The sequence below is a fragment of the Abramis brama genome (assembly GCF_963993115.1).
Source record: "Abramis brama genome assembly, chromosome: 22".
Lineage (NCBI taxonomy): Eukaryota > Metazoa > Chordata > Actinopteri > Cypriniformes > Leuciscidae > Abramis > Abramis brama.
Genome location: NC_139984.1, coordinates 17,990,459 through 18,007,330, shown reverse-complemented (window position 1 = coordinate 18,007,330; position 16,872 = coordinate 17,990,459). Strand labels below are relative to the sequence as shown.

Below are 16,872 nucleotides of genomic sequence, written 5' to 3'. Positions count from 1 at the left end.
GGTTTTGTGGTCCAGGGTCACATATGGACAGTCGCAGCAGTTTGCATTGATTTTTGGAATTATTTACAGAATGCTCCAGAGGAAACATTTAAAGTTGGCATTAAATGAAAATCTAATTTGTTAATGCATGTTAAACAGTAGATGTTACTGTGAACAATTCATGTATATGTTTCTATATATTTTTTAAATGTTGACCTTTTTAATCAATATCTCGATCTTTCGGTAATAATGATGGACTTCTATTTGTTGTTTCACTTAAACCCAGTCTTTAAAATCGGCTGCAAGCTCACATTCATTTTTGAGTGTAATGCCGATGTGTCAAAATCCAATCAACAACTGAGGGATTGAAACCAATTCCCCGCCTGCTTTTTTTTTCTTCGATAATTGGATGTACATCACACAGTATGGAAGAAAATATCTGTTGCTACTTCCATTTCATTGTGACTTTAGTAGTTATTCAGATATTCTAGTGGAAAAGTCCAGTTGCAATGATTTTATAGTTGGCCAAATCCCTCATGCACAACCCATAGAGCACTAAACACAATTGCTTTCACTTTTATCAAGCAGGGGCCCATTTTAGGCCATATATCACGTGCTGGTGATGGTTCTTTTGAGCAAGGAGGTCTGTGTTTGAGCACATGCAGCGACCCCTTGATCTCTAATGAGCTATACAGGACTCAATATGCAATATGCGTTATGTGGCATCTAATGGTGAGATCCATCTCCAGCGATGAAAGCGGTGAGAACCAGTAACAGATGAGCCAAGATGTTTTCATACAGCGCTGTCCGAGCCCTCATGAAGATGAGACGCAGACCCAGCGAACGAACGCGTTCACCTCACTGCTCACCATGACATTCTTCTGTCATGCCTGATGATGCTCTCGTGTGACGCATCCATTAACACAAACTCAAAACAGACCGTATGTCAGGGCTCTCTCTTTCATTTCTGACAGTTTCTGATACTTATCTGAAGATTAGACATGTGCACAGCTTTTCTCTCTTGTCTTTCCTGAAGAATGACAAGTTTTGTCCTCAGAGAAATATTTGCAGAATGGGTTTATGCTTGCGATGCACAGGTTCAAGAGTCAAAAACCGGCGAAAGTGATTAATCAAACTGAGTGCTGTATCAGTCCTTGAGTTCAATAGGTCATTACTACTAAATTTGCAACAACAAGCAGTTGACGATGCCCTGATTTTGTTCATTAATGCCATAATATAACACAATATAAGTAATATAACACAAAGTACAGTGCAACTTATTAAATAATTTAAAAAATGAAAATATAGTTTTGATTTAAGATATTAATATTAATCTATTTTTGATCCACTAACTAAGGGGTTGTTTACACAACACCGTTTTCAACTAAAAACGCGTTTTGGCCATTCATTTACACGACAACGGCGTTTTGGGTGCCTTGCAAACGTGCAAAAAATGCAAACTTTTGAAAACGGGTTTCAAAGTGCACGTTTTTGAAAATGGTGTCTGTGTAAACAGCAAAAATGCGAATGTCTGAAGCGATGATGTCATGCACATGCGTATTACGTGTTCAGTCTATAGTGTTTCATCGCCATCTAATGGCCAGGCAGAAGAATACAACGTTTTTAGTCGTTTTCGCAGATCCGTGTGAATGGGGATTGTTTTGACTATGGTGTCGTCTGTACGCAGAAAACTCAAAGGAAAAACTTCTCAGTTTTAAGCATATCGTTTTTGTGTAAACGTACCCTAAAATAGTTCCAAATAAAGTAAAAGAAGGATCATTCTCTGCTTGTTATCGAGCAAAACACAGTAGCCATGTTTAATTTTTGAATGAATCAATGTGTTTGAAGGAATCGGTTGAGTGAATGATGCAATGACTCACTCATAACGACAGTCACTTGTTTAGATCCTGAATGAACAAGTCTGTTTGAACGAATCAGTTGAATGAATGATTCAATTTCTCATTCATAAAGAACACCTAACCGTAATTGCTGAAAAACGCCGCAGCCCAATCCAATTCAAGAACCGGAACTAACGGTTATATAACGAGTATACAATGTGCACAGATCACACTTTCCTGGCAGACAGATTTTTTTTTTTTCAGAGTAAAGCAGACCAGCGTCTGAATGAGAATGTGTGAAAGCTGCTGACAACCTGTAGTAACTGTTTGAGAGTGTATGAAGTGAGTACAGACAACTCTCTCTCTCTCTCTCTCTCTCTCTCTCTCTGTATCTCTGTCTCTCTCTCTCGGTCTCTCTCTCTGTCTCTCTCTCTCTCTCTGTCTCTGTCTGTCTCTGTCTCTGTCTCTGCCTGGGCAGATGAAAGTGGTTCTTGCCTGCCTCTGAGCTCCATGCCCAGGTGTTCTCCGTCCTCCTCTCCCTCTCACTCAGCAGCCGACAGCTACACAGCTGCTTGACATAAATCTCCTTTTTCTTTCCTTTTTTTTAATGCCCTAAAGCTTAGGGCATTAATGATTTGGTTCCTCACCATCAAGGGTCTGATATTTGGCACATATTCTAACCTGTTTAACTTCATTGGCTGATATTGGTAATGTTATATATGTTAAAGCATTCATATTTAAATATTTAGCTTCCGTGGATGCAAAGACCTTGGAATTTCCCTAAAATGCGGTCACATTTCCTGTTTTGCATATCTAAAGTAAGATATAACGTACAGTCATTAGGTCAGTATTGCAAAATAACATCTCAACACTGATCCCATCTAATCTACAGCTACTTACCAAATAAATACAAAAATGAACATAAAATAAATAAATTTAAAAACATTTTTGGGACAACAATCACATAGAATGTAGTCGTCATTATATATGAAGGTATTTTACAACATTATAATAAAAATGCAAGAAATTATAATAATGTAAATATACATATTATAATAAATCATATAACAGAAAATAATAATTTGCTAGAATAACATTTTCTGATCGGGTGCAAAAAATCAGAGGAATGTTTAAAGGGGTGTTCAATAAGGAATACCATATTATTAATTTTTCTATGAATGTTAAATCTTAGACACACAAAAGAGGAAAACTCTAAAGTGGCACATTTGTCAATCAAGTGTCTTTTAAATAAAACTGACATTGTCGGTTCTTATCAGATTTGGAGGTTTTAACACTCAAGGTCTTATGGATTTTTTGTTACATCACTTGACATTATTTGACAAATTATAGCGACAGATACATGAAAGCTTCATAGTTCTGAGGTTTTCAATATTTACAGACACTTTTCATTTCTTGTGTTACACTTTCCACCTTAGGACTGAAATAAATCAAAGATCACAGAGGCAGTTTAAATCTGAGGGCTTAAATTACATGCAGGATCTGTCATCTCTTCATCCCATTTCTTCATTTTGCTAAGTACTATCTGACAGCTTTTCACTTAAGGACAGTCACTATGACAGGTGGTTGTGTTTCACAAGAACAAGGTTTGCTCGGGTGTTTTAGTTATGTGTTCAACTGACAACTACCAGTCACCATTTGCTATGAAACAACATCTACTAAAACTATTTTGTCTTGAGTTGTGTTTCAAATATGGGAAAACTAATGTTACAAAACTGCAAATTTTTTATGCAAAATATATATTTAAAATGGCTGATTATTTATACATTTGATCAGCACAACAGCAGCATTGGCTCAGCCAATGGCATGAGTGTGTGGCGGGGCTATCTGTTTGTTTGGCCAATAGAGTGCAACAGTGACCCAATAAATCTTTTAGCAGCCTTTGTTCCGAAAGTATTTTTCTCATTAATGTTTCCCATAGGGATATTTTTAAAAGTGTTCAAGCCTTGTTTGTTAAAAAGTTATGAGCTTTGAACCAAACTGACCAGCTACGAGGTGAATCACCATATTACAACCTTTGATTTAAAGAAAGAAAATGAATAAATTGGACAAAAAGGAAAAACAAATTGAAAACAAAGGTACAAGACTGTGTACTTAATGGCTTTGATGAAGGAAAGAACTACAATCCCATAAAGCATTGTGAATGACATAATCAACTGGACAAACTACATAAATATAAAAAGATTTATTTAATGATATTGGCGGGCGCTAAATCTGATTGGTGGAGTTCTTTTGCAGATTCATGGGTAATGTAGTTTTTCACTGGGAATTCTGATGTTGATCATTTAAAAATAATGCAGGCTGATGGCTTCAACAAAAGCCTATGCTATCGATTAACAACCTTGTTGCTCACAGTAGGTCTTTCTTTAAAGGCTTATATGTTATAATTAAAATCAATTATCCTATGGAGAATACAAATGGGATTTTTACTTAAAGAACCAAATTGTTGCACAATATGGCAGATGGGAGGAATGTTCAGGAAACCTGTCTGTGTTTTTGGTTACGCTAGTAGCAGAAATTACACACTTCGGCTTTAAATTGTGTTTCTCTGGGGAAAGGTGCAAACTGATTTTCACCTGTGTTCTTCAGGTTCTGTCAGTAATAACTCATAGGCTGGAAGGCTTAGAGGTGCTTTGTAAACTGAGTGGACTCTGGGGCATCTGTGTATCTGATTCCTTCCCTGTGGTAATGTAGTTTTACAGCTTTCGGAGTTTGCATAGTGAGGGCCACGTGTGCTGCTGGCTGCAGTCTATTTATGCTGAGACAAAGGGGATGAATACAGCCCAAAAAGCTCTCACTCTTTTGGCAGGAAGAAGGTAATTTATAGTCCCAGTGTGAGAGCATCTTTGAGCTGGACTAGTGACCTATTTTAGACAAGCAAAAGGAATAGTTCATCCCCCCCAAAATAAAAATTCTGTCTCGTTTACTCACCCTCATGTCTTTAGAATTTTGTATGATTTTTTTTTTTATACACAAAAACAGATATTAATAGCAACACATTTTTTTTTCATACACTAAAAGTGAATGGTGACCATAGTTAATCATTTTAAGGCACGATTTTCAGTAAAATGTATTAAATTCCTCTCTCAAATCTATTAAAGGATACATAGCATACCAATTTTATGGACTAATTTTATGAAAGGCTTTTTGTTCTTTTTGGAGATTGACTCCCTATTGTGTTCTAGAAAAGAAAGGTAGGTTTGGAACAACATGAAGACTAAATAATGATTCTGGGTGAACTATCCCTTTCAAAGACAAAACTTTTGTTAATTTCGGTATCAGCAGCATTTTTATATTTTTACACTGATTAAACGGTCACCTCACAATCCTAGGAAAAGCCAGAATTTAATGGGCTTCAGTCAGCTATTAGACTCCTTATTTTCAGATTCCTAAGGAACAGCACATGCCTCCCAAGAGTGCTGTTTAAATGTTTTAAAGTGGTTTTGTGCAACTGAAGGTATTATAATTTTGATTGAGACAATAATGAGATGGTGCAAATGATTGTGTGCTTTGGAAATGCTTTACTGATGTTCAAATTTAGGTTATTTCACGCTTGGACTCCACCTGATAATCAGAAATGATACACATCCAGTTTGTGAGCAGTCGGCTGAATAAAGCAACAGCAAAATGGCCAAAACCATGCTACCGTTTCAATTTATCTGGTGCTGTAAACACCTAATTTATATGTTAATTGCACCATTTTAAATGATAGCTTTGAATGCACAGAATCCCAGTTCATTGTGAAATTACACATAGTTGGCATTCCCGTTTGGTCGCTAAAAACAAGGTAGCTCTATATTTAAACCGGACTATTTTAATATGCAAACACGCGGTCTGTATATTCATTTACACTTCCATTTACATAGAGCCACCCTGATTTTTTTGGCCGTCCTGGATATTTGCATGTGCAAAATTCTGTCTGGCTTCTATGTTCAAATCCCTTTCTGACATTGTCAACGCATATCATGCAAACTACAGAACCTCAAAAAACACTTGTGATAGCAGCCAGACAGAGAAGCCCCCCCTCTGTCGGGCTCTTCACACTGATACCAAGGCGACTGGGGGTCATATTTCATGCTTTCTCGGTTCATGTGGCCCTTGCAGACAAAGCCAGCAGTTTTATGGTGGATCTTAAGGAAATGAGGGCCACAAATCTCCTGTTGCCACAAAGAGGGAATGTGCTAATGTGTGGAGAATGATGGATACCAGAGAAGAGAGTTCTGGCAGGACAGAACAATGGCTTGTCAAGGTTAAGATACATTTCTCACTTTGAACTATTTTGCGGTTGGAAGAGAAGGAGAACTTCAGTTGAAGTACAGCTCTGTTGAATCATTGCATGTCTCTGAGTTAAATGAAGATGGTTACTGAACGTTTCTTGTTTCTGACTCGCACGAGCTGGAGGTGTGTTCTCTTTTCCAACGCTCCCGGTCTCTGATTTACGACAAGCATTGATATATGCTCAACAGGCACACTGTTAAGCAAACATGTCTTGTCATAGTCTTTCGCAGCAGTGAAATCTTTCTGAGTGATATACGCTGTTGTGCTGCAGAGCAAGTATTCATCATTGAATCTGACAGAATTAATCTCCGGAGTGTCGGATCTGGACACTACGTCTGACATATCCATTAACGGCAGGAGCTTCTAATTGCTTTACTGTTTACTCACATTTGGCCAAAGGTGTCAAAACTGACAGCAAGCATCCTGTGATGAAGCTAATATCCTCCTGAGAGACTGTTAGTTTAACTAGCAGTGTGGTGAGCATGACATGCTAATTTCAGGTCTAATTTTACAAAACATAGACAGTTTGGACCATATAATGTAAATAACCATTATAATAATAATAAATCTTACCACTTTGGTTTATCAATTCAAAATATTACAAACAATATAATAAAAATAATATTACACAAAAATGGTAACTCTACATTTCAATCTGTTAATATATTTAATGCATTAGGTATCATGAATGAACCCCAATTGCCAAAACCAATAACAGCTATATGCATACATACATATTTTTTAAATTTCATTTTATACTAACTAATATTACACTGGATAAATGAGTAGTTGTAAGATAGAAAAAAGTTTTTTAATCACCTTGTCTCTCAATTAGTTCATAAAAGCTGCATGCATAATGCATTGCAAAATGCAGTTTTAAATACAAGTATAGAACGTCTCACACTGCATGACATGAACACACAAATGTGCAGCATTCAGAACAGTGACCACCCATTAATCAGTTCTCTTCAGTCAAGCTGTCATTTTATGGCATGAGAAGACGCACAACTGGTTTTAGCTTATCTTTTGATGGCTGCGTTGCTGTGATCATAGCAGACTGGTTTAACCTGGCTGTGGCCTGTCCAGACAGGCACAGATTGAGTGTCTTATCCTGCAGTCATTTACCCTGAAGGTTAGCCGTGGTTGTTTGATGTGGCCTCTGCATTGTGCTGATATCTCATCTCTACCTGAACGCCTCGGACTAACTTTCGTTTTTACGGCTCCGGCTCGCCCGTACTAATCCTATTGTATTGCTCTGTGCAGATCTCATCCTGGTTGCTGCACCAAAAGCACTTTTGTCTTCACTGAGTGTAACTCAATTTGCTGTCTGGATGTGAAAGGGTTTTGTGGGCAGGTTACTCGGCTGATGATGGCACTGGACGTTCGGTTAGCTGCAGAGGTGTATGGTGAGGAGGGCTCTAATGCGGTCTAGAGAGCAAATTGAGTAGAATAATGTGTAGTTTGCTGTTAGCCAGTGAAATAATTAGAGGAGAGGAGATGGAGAGGGGGGGAGAATGACAAAGAGAGGACGAGTCTCTCTTTCAAGGTAATGGAGAATGGAGTGTATTAAGCTTTTATACGTCCTTGAAAGATTCCACATCTAATGGAAGGTTAAGTGGGATCAAACAAATTCCACAAATGTATTCTGATGACTTCTATATCATCAGTAGAGTCATAATAGAAAATATCGCTGTGGTACTTTTTTCTCTTAATGTACACCCAAACGAACGCGCAAAAAATCAAAATGTGAGATTTTAGGGCCTTCTGAACGTGTTAGACATATAACAGCAGGTGTATTGCTCTACAGAAGAGGATATCTCCCATTTGGTCGTAGTGTATCAGCAGCCTCGCTATTGGTCTAGCTGTTCCTCGGCTGAGTAAAGGAAGTGAGGCTGGGTTTATTTTGACCAACAAGTGTCCTCCCAGCCCCCAAAAAGAAAACCCCACCTCATTTCCCCTACAGCAGCCTTTGATGTGTGTTTGTTTAATGACATTATTGGGTCCCAGTCATCTGTGATGGGAGGAGTTCTGGTCCAGAGAAGAGTCAGAGGTTGGATTCTCCTCGCCGCTAGTTGTATCCTGTCACAAGTTATGGTGGAAGCTGTCAGACTATCTGAGTGAGTACAGTGCAACTGATTCGGTTTTGGCTTGTGAACTGTTTTTACTGTTTGTTTTTTTTAGTTCCCTCCTAACAGTTTTATTATCTAAATCCACGAGTTAATAAATCAGCTGCAGTTAAAATGTTCGTGGAATGTTCAGCAAACAATTCTATGTTGAAAGGGGGCGGTTCACACAAAACGTATTTTTGCATTGCACTATGCTGATTTCACATCGTTTGTCTATGTAAACATGCTCTAGGCGGACATCTTTGGTGGCTGCGCTCGTTTCGCGCATCTTTTGTTGTGACTCACGCATGACATGGCGTTACAAAAATTAAAGTAGTTCAACTTTAAAAAAAAAAGAGACCTTGGGACAGATTTTTTCTTTTCCTTGCGTTTTTAAATGCAAAATGCATTCTGTGTGAGTGTTTTCCTAAAATTCCCATTAAGTTATGACAACATTATTTACGAACGATCATTCATTTTTCCTCCTTAATGTTTTAGGTATGTTAAAGAATGTTTTTCAAAATGTTTAACATTCACAGAACTTTCTGAAATAATGTTTTCATAAGTTATTTAGAGCATTGAATAAATTAAAATAAGGTGAATATAAAGGGTGGATTGGGGGTCCATTTACTATGACTGAACAACTAAATTGAAAATGAAAGACTTTTAGTCTTTTGCTCCAGGTGATTCATTAACCATACACTAAAACACAATGTAAATATTGTTTAACCTGTTAACACCGAAAGAACTTACTGCAATAATGTTTTGTCTGTAACTTTGAGAGAACCTTTACAGAACATTGGCCATAGTTCTGAGAATGTAATCTTTCTGTCATTTCAAGTGCAGATTTGCTTTAGGCATATAACTGGCTTGTCACATGCTTGACTACACCTAAATTAGAAAATCACCATTTCAAGTGTGGCGTTATCAAATGCATTCCAAAGACACAAAAACAGTTTTACCTGAGTGGAAATCAAAGCATTAATTATACTTTCAGCAGAGATCAGCCTGTTGATACATCTGGGGATCTCATGGTCCATAAGATCCCCAAGATGGATCAAAGCTGCCGCTGGTGCCGATGACGTCATGACTGCGTTATGTTGTTCCAGCCATTCAGTCTTCACAGCTTCAGGAGCTGGAGTGGGCATGTGGATCATAAAAGAACTGAGGCCTGCAATTCTGAGAGGTGTTACAGTTAGGCAGCCAAGAACTGCAAAATCAAACCAACAAACTAAGCTGTCACTTTCAGTGAGAATTCAAAATATGAGTATTTAGTGGTGAAAAGGACCTGTCTGCACGGATTAAATCGTGATCCTGTCAGATGGGACTTACTGTGAGAGTAACATGGATATTTATTGCAGGATGTTTAACACAGCAATCCACTAAAGTTTATTAGAAACAGGTGAGAGTCTGTGATTGATTCAACGCTGATCTCCCCTCAGGGTAGCGGAGAGCTGAGTTATTTGCAGGTAGTCTGAGTGAAGCTGTTCGTAGCTTTGAAAGTAGCTTGTGAAACAAATGATCATGCTCATCATTTCCCATATTTTTTAATTTAGATGACCTGTGCCATCATCTGATACTTCACTTAATCTGTAAAATCATTAATTTATTAATACTGTTAAGTGTAATCTTTAGCAAATCTCAAAATGAATGCCCATTTCTCACACTGTACATTATAATGTGGTGGTGCCTGAATTCACTTGGTTGATTTAAGATTATAGCGTTTCATTTTTAATACATTTTGTCAAAATAGAATCAAACAGTTTTCAGATTGAAATGTTCTGTCCGTTTTGTGCTGCAAACCACTTCGGTATCAGAGCACATCGACAAGTCTGTCATAATAAAAGAGAAACACTTACCTCTTGTAGCCGTCACTGATTATGGCCCCCCTGGAAACATTTCCATTGTGTCTTTGCAGTTTGCAGTTTGTTTCCCTATTTGCTCGTGCTGTGAATATTTACAGCGTACGTGATGTGAAATCGACGAAGTTGTTTTCTGAATATGTAGTTGTTGTGGCGTTTGTTTGTGTTGTGACCCTTCTCGGCCACCGTAGTATTGTGGTCAAAATGCTGCACTCAAAAACAGTTCATTAAAATTTTATATATTTGCGGCTATCGCGAGAACTAACATTTAGCCTATCACAACAAGTGAGTGTCATTGTTTTGTTCGTATTCGTTGTCATTTTTTATTTGGCAGGCTGGGAATTTTACATTATAGTTCATTACTACTATGTTCTATCTTAACTGTGGTGTGTAGGAAAGCTAGGCTGTTATCTCTTACAGAACAGTAAGCTACTTAAAGTTATTGACACGTTGGACTGATAAAGAGGATAGGTAATGATGTTAAAAATTCTTTCTTTTTTTTTACAGAATGTTGCAGTTAAAAAATTATGTGCACATCAATATACAGTATTTTTTAATTCAGTGCACTTGAACGGTCAAATACACAATTATGTCAAAAATTCTCATCTGGGCTTATTGTGCCTTAAATGAAGGTAAACAGTTTGGAGAAAATCAATATAATATTGGATTAATGCATTAGGTCTTAAAGTGACAGCAGCCTAATAAACCTGCTGCTGTCTATGTCCTTAAAGGAGACATATCATGCTTTTAAATTGTTCCTTTTTACATATAAATCATACATTTGTAGTCTATATAAAGCGGAACTGCAATGCTTGGGTCTGAATTCCTCATTATTATAGCTCCACAGGCCCCTTTTCTACCCCTTTTCTGATGTGCGTCTGAGAGCAACTCGATTTGGTGCGGTCTCTTTAAATACAATTGAGACACTTCATACCCCGCCCACACTCGGTTCAACTCCACCCCGTTCGGCCATTTTTGTAGTTTGATAGCAGAGATACGATTATCTAGCGGCACAGAAACTTTTTATTCACACGTTATTAACAAAATGTCAACAACGGAAGACTTGTCCAGCCAGCCTTACATGTTCGAGCCAGAGTCGGAGCCGGAGCGAGATGAAAATGAAGACGACGAACCTGCAGAACAACGTCTTCATATGGATGTAACGTTATCGCAATGGTGTGTACTGTATTTACACATGAAACTTTGGTCTTCCGACCTTTTACCACCGTGTCGATTTATTTTGATTAATATGTGCGAGGGAGAGAGAGCAAGACAGCGTCTAGTTTGGAGACGGTGAAGTCTTGTTTACAATTTCGCCTGGCTCTGAAGAGAGAGAGTGAGCGCGCGCGCGACCGGGTCTCTCTCTCTGCTCGTTCTTTCAGTTAAACATGTGCCCTGTAACAAGCGCGGCAGTTCATCTACATTAAACGGTGTAATGAAGCGTGTGGGTTACTACATCCAACAACCGAACATTTTAACTTACCCTCTCGTAACTTCTGCATCCTTTAGCTTGGACTACAAAATTGCAGCGAGAAATAAAAATGGCGGATTGCTCGAAGTGGCGGGCCGGAAGTCAGTGTCCTTATTTGGCAGTTCCGCTGCAAATATTGTGACGTAATAGTTCAAAAAACGTCATAGATAACAGAAAAATCAGAACAGGTTGAAAAATATGACCAAAACAGAATATAAAGATATCAACGAAGCACCTGAAGAGAATAATTTCATATTTTCTGTACTTCTAAACACTCCAAATATACAACAAAATGCATTTAAGGGCTAAAAAAGTGCATTTGGCATGATATGTCCCCTTTAAAGGGTTAGTTCACCCCTAAAATGAAAATTTAGTCATCAATCATCATTTACCTGATGTTGTTCTATTGCCGTATGCCCTTTCTTTTTCGAGACAGAAAAGGAGAATTTTTTTAAAAATGTTCCATTCACACTCGTCCAAATAATAGCAGTGAATCAAATAGAGCAGCATTAAACCTTTTTAAAAAGAAGTAAAAGTATCACAGAATAGTCTGAAGTTACATGTGATGTATATTCCGTGATGTATATGGGTTTGGTAATATGGTGTATGTTTGGGTTTAAAAAAAAAATAAAAAAATTGATTTTATGTAGGCTATTATTAATAAAATCCTGACCTGACCAGTTAGTCTTCTGTGCACAGCTGTGTGACGTGCACGTTCAGTAAGATGCTAAGTTCACTCTGACTCATTGATTTCTCACAACTTATGTGCTTTTTCTGGGCGAGTCGGAGTGAACTGCGGCGTTAATCAGCCAAGCCAGTAAGCAGCCGTGCACAGAAGACCAACGGCCAAGGTCAGGATTTTCTCTAAATAATGGGCTACATTAAATTGCATCTTTTTTGTTCTATTTTCTTAACAAACTCTATTGTACACCCCCAGAAAACGTGGGATATACGACACGTGTTGCATGGGATCATTCTGTGATACTTGTGTTTTTTTAAAGCTCTGTCGCTATTCACTGCCATTATATGGATGAACGCAAGCGCAACCTTTTTTTATTTCTCCTTTTGTGGTCCAAAAAATGAGAGAATGGCATACTGCATTAGAACAACACCAGGGTGAGTAGGCTAAATCATGACTTCATTTTCATTTTAGGGTGAACTATACCTTTAATATGAATCAAACCACAAAAGAAAAGAGAAAACCTGTCACTGTTCCTGAGTGAATTCATACAGTGAAGATTATGCTTGATTTTACATTTGATTATTCAATTTCTGTAGTATTTTTATCCTGAATACTTGGCTACTGTTAGATAGACCACATTTCATTAAATGTTAATGTTTATTAGCCTAATTTTTAAATGGCTGGAAAATAGTAAAGCCCGTCTAGATATCTGTTACCATGGTGAGTTTTACCAGTGCTGTGCTTTTCCCTGATTTATGAATGTATCATTGTTTTGCTCTTGATGGTCATATCGACTGACAGCTGTGTCCACCCACTTTAAAAATGGCTGCTTCGCCCCTGTCTGTTATTATATATGGATGTCAATCCCAAACACTGACTGTATGAATATGTCATTGGCATATTGATCTGAGTCCACAGTTGGACTACATCCAGAAAGAGAGAGATCTGTGTACAGTATGGGTGTTTTACAAGAATGGCTTTCAGCATTGTTGCTGTTCTGTCTTTCTCAGCTGGAGGGGAGAGTGAAGGATCGACAGTAGCCGTGGATCGGACACAGGCAGGCGGAGGCTCCTTATGGAGAAGGAGCAGGGCAGCGTGGCCTCCAGTGCCAGTGTCACCATCCCCAGCACCACCTCAGCCTCCACCATATCAAACTCCTCCGGCAGACAGCAGGCTGTGCCTCAGATATCAGTCTATGGAGGAATCACGGACAGACAGACCGTTCAGGTACAAAGAAATCTCAATCACAGTCAGTCTATTGCAACTTCATATTCCCCATAAATTTGCATTATCCTCTAGCGCCATCTACAGGCTATGTGCAGCAACCACGTATATAATCAATCAATCTTGAGGGTCTCATTCATCATTAATGTGGTGCTCTTCTTTTGTCACATCTGTATTCAGTGATGTTTTTTTATTAACACAGTATTATTTTAACAGATATAACAATTTTAGTGCAATATAAAGACTTATTCTCCAGTATCATTGAATATGCTCAGTGATAATGCAAAACTCTATGCATTAGAGTGAGTCCACAGCTGACCAGCAGTGATTGGCTGCAGATAACAGGACCTCTGTCAGCTAAATTTGAATGGTAGTATGGGGGGGTACCACCTTTTACAGTCTATGGGTACCACTGATCACACTGAGCTGGATTTAAGAGAGCTCAACATGTGGTCCCTCATAGGGATAAATCAATTTTGTTTTGGCGGTACGTACATTGTTAAACATGTTGATATTTTATAAGAGACTGTGAGACATGTAAGCTTGCTTTTTTAATAAGAAAGTAAACTTTTTTCTTTTTTTGATTTGTTTTAAGAATATCTATCTCCAATCTGTTTTAAGGGATAAAACTGCATAGTGCTTATTTCTTGAGCAAGTTAAAATTAAGCTCCTCCCTTAACTACACTGCAGAAATTATTATAATATATACAGTGTTGAGCAATATATTTTACAGCATTTATTCATTTTTGTGAATGTTAGTTAATAGAAAAACAATTGTTCATGTTAGTTCAAAGTGCATTAACTAATTTTAACAGATACAACTTTTGATTTTAGACATTTTAGTAAATGTTAAAATTAAGATTAACTAAGATTATTAAGGTTAATAAAGTTAAACTAATGTAGTTCATCCCAAAATGAAAATGTTGTCATCATTTACTCACCCTCAAGTTGTTCCAAACCTGTATGAATTTCTTCTGCTGAACACAAAATAAGATGTTTTGAAGAATATGGGTAATCAAACAGTTGATGGGCCCCATTGACTTCCATAGTATGAAGAAAAATACTATGGAAGTCAATGGGGTCTATCAACTGTTTGGTTACTGACATTCTTCACAATAACTTATTTGTGTTCAACAGAAGAAAGAAATTCATACAGGTTTGGAACAACATAAGGGTGAGTACATTTTCATTTTTGGGTGAACTATTAACTACATTAATGAACATGAACTTACAGTGAACAATACTTCTGCAGCATTTATCAATCTTAGTTCATCTTAATTTTACCATGTTTCATTTATTTGTTTAGCAGCCGCTTTTATCCAGAGTTCATTCTCAGATTGATTGTCCTGAAGACAGTGTGTACAGATCATGTTAGGTGGAAAACTTTAGCTCTGAAGGGAATGTAGTCATGCTGTCAGGCTGCTGTGATGGATGGCGGTGACCCCACATGCCATGTCATGACTCAGGCATGCAGCCGTGCTGTGACCCTCTGTGATTACAAACGGGACGCTACAGTCGTTCTTTCTGCTGGTTGCACATGATACAATGAGAAGTGTTTTTCTTTACACCTCTGTGGTGTAAAATACATCATAAATAATATGCGCCCTCTAGAGGACTTAGAAGACTGGGAAAGAATATTATTCACATGTTGATTTAATCATACCATCCCATCTCATCTTACTCAGGTCATCCAGCAGGCCTTGAACAGGCAGCCCAGCTCAGCGGCAGCTCAGTATCTACAGCAGATGTATGCAGCTCAACAACAACACCTCATGCTTCAGACCGCAGCACTACAGCAACAGCACCTGAGTCTGGCTGCAGTGCAGCAGGTGGGCATATATGCCATAGACATACACAGTGGGCCCCAAAAGCCATTACAAAATATTTGCTTTCATAACAGCTGCACCCGAGCTGCATGAACTCCATCAGTTTGTCTAAAACCAAATGAGCATGTTTTCTTTTTTTTTATTGGAACAAAGAACACAAAGTTATCATGGATGCTACAATATCAGACAGTATCACAAAATAATTCCAACATCTTGATATACAATATCACACTTTCCTCAATGGTTTACATACATAATCCATTTTTCCCACAACTTGTTACATTTGTCAAATTTGAGCCTTAATATAAATGTAAGTCTCTCCATACTGTATATTTCGTTCACGATCCCTAGCCATTGGTCCTTAGTTGGGGGGTCAACCTGCAGCCATTTACGGGTTATTGCTTTCCTACTGCTTGCTAACAATATTTTTAATAAATATTTATCCTTGTCTAAAACATTTCCTGGTATTTTACCTAAATATATAGTAGTGAACGAAAAATCAACCTCTACTCCCAATATTTTCCCAATCTCTGCCACTACCTCCTTTCCAAAACAATTTTATTTTTATGATAGAAAATATGATAGTGATTAGCCATCGGGGTTTCACATTGCCTCCAGCAAAAGCCACGGCTCTGTGAGCCTGTATGAAGTGCTGTTAATTTGGGAGTTATAAAAAATCTTACTAAATTCTTCCATCCAAATTCCCTCCAGGATCTTGAGTTTGTGGTATTTGCCTGTATCACACATATGTCTGTCCAGTCTTCATCTGTTATTTGTGAGTCAGACTCTTTCTCCCATTTTTGTTTAATATATATTGATGAATGATTCTTGGAAGCTTGCATACTTCCATACAATCTAGAAACCAGCTTATTGTTATCTTTTAATGTGTATGCATTTGAGAATATTGTAATTAAATTATGATCTTCCAGCAATGTACTTTTAATTTTTTTGTTAAAATAATCTCTGACCTGCAGATATCTATAAAAATCCTGCTTTTCTAGTCCAAATGTATTTGAAAGTGTCTGATAACTCTGCAATTTCCCATTAGAGATGACTGAACAGTAAGATGTGATACCCCTCCAAACCCATTGTTTAAATCTCTCATCTACCCTAGCTGGCTCAAAACCTGGGTCAAATGCTATCCAACTTAAAACTCCAGTTTGATCCTCTAATTGCAATTTCTTCAATACTCTGAACCATACCCTCAGTGAAAATACCGTCCAAGTACTCAATCTATTATAGCTCCGTTCAGCTAGTTTTTTATTTCCAAGTATCGACTGTATAGGTGTATCTACCTGTGAAACTTCTAGGGTTTTCCATCTTGATTCATAGCTTGGTATACACCAACTTACTAAGGGTTTCAATTGAGCAGCATAATAATAGTCTTGAAGACATGGTAGAGCTCTCCCTCCCTTTTCTTTTGTCAACTGCAAAGTTTTAAACTTTATTCTAGGTTTTTTACCATTCCAGACAAACCTTGAAATCATACCATCCCATTCATTAAATTGTTTTTGCAATACTTCCAGAGGCAAAGATTGAAAAAGATAAAGTATCCGTGGTAACATGTTCATTTTAATTATTTCTATTCG

At 37.7% G+C, this 16,872-nt stretch overlaps 1 protein-coding gene across 2 annotated transcripts in view; it reads left to right on the top strand.

Moving 5' to 3' along the window:
• The window catches only part of phc2a (polyhomeotic homolog 2a), a 42,030-nt gene that overhangs the window by 2,309 nt on the left and 22,849 nt on the right, over positions 1-16,872 (top strand). For both annotated transcript variants that reach the window (XM_084099920.1, XM_084099919.1), the window contains exons 2-3: positions 13,244-13,460; positions 15,143-15,286. In XM_084099920.1, the coding sequence (XP_083956046.1) occupies positions 13,308-13,460; positions 15,143-15,286 (297 nt within the window). In that variant the 5' untranslated portion in view covers positions 13,244-13,307. The remainder of the gene's footprint in view (positions 1-13,243; positions 13,461-15,142; positions 15,287-16,872) is intronic.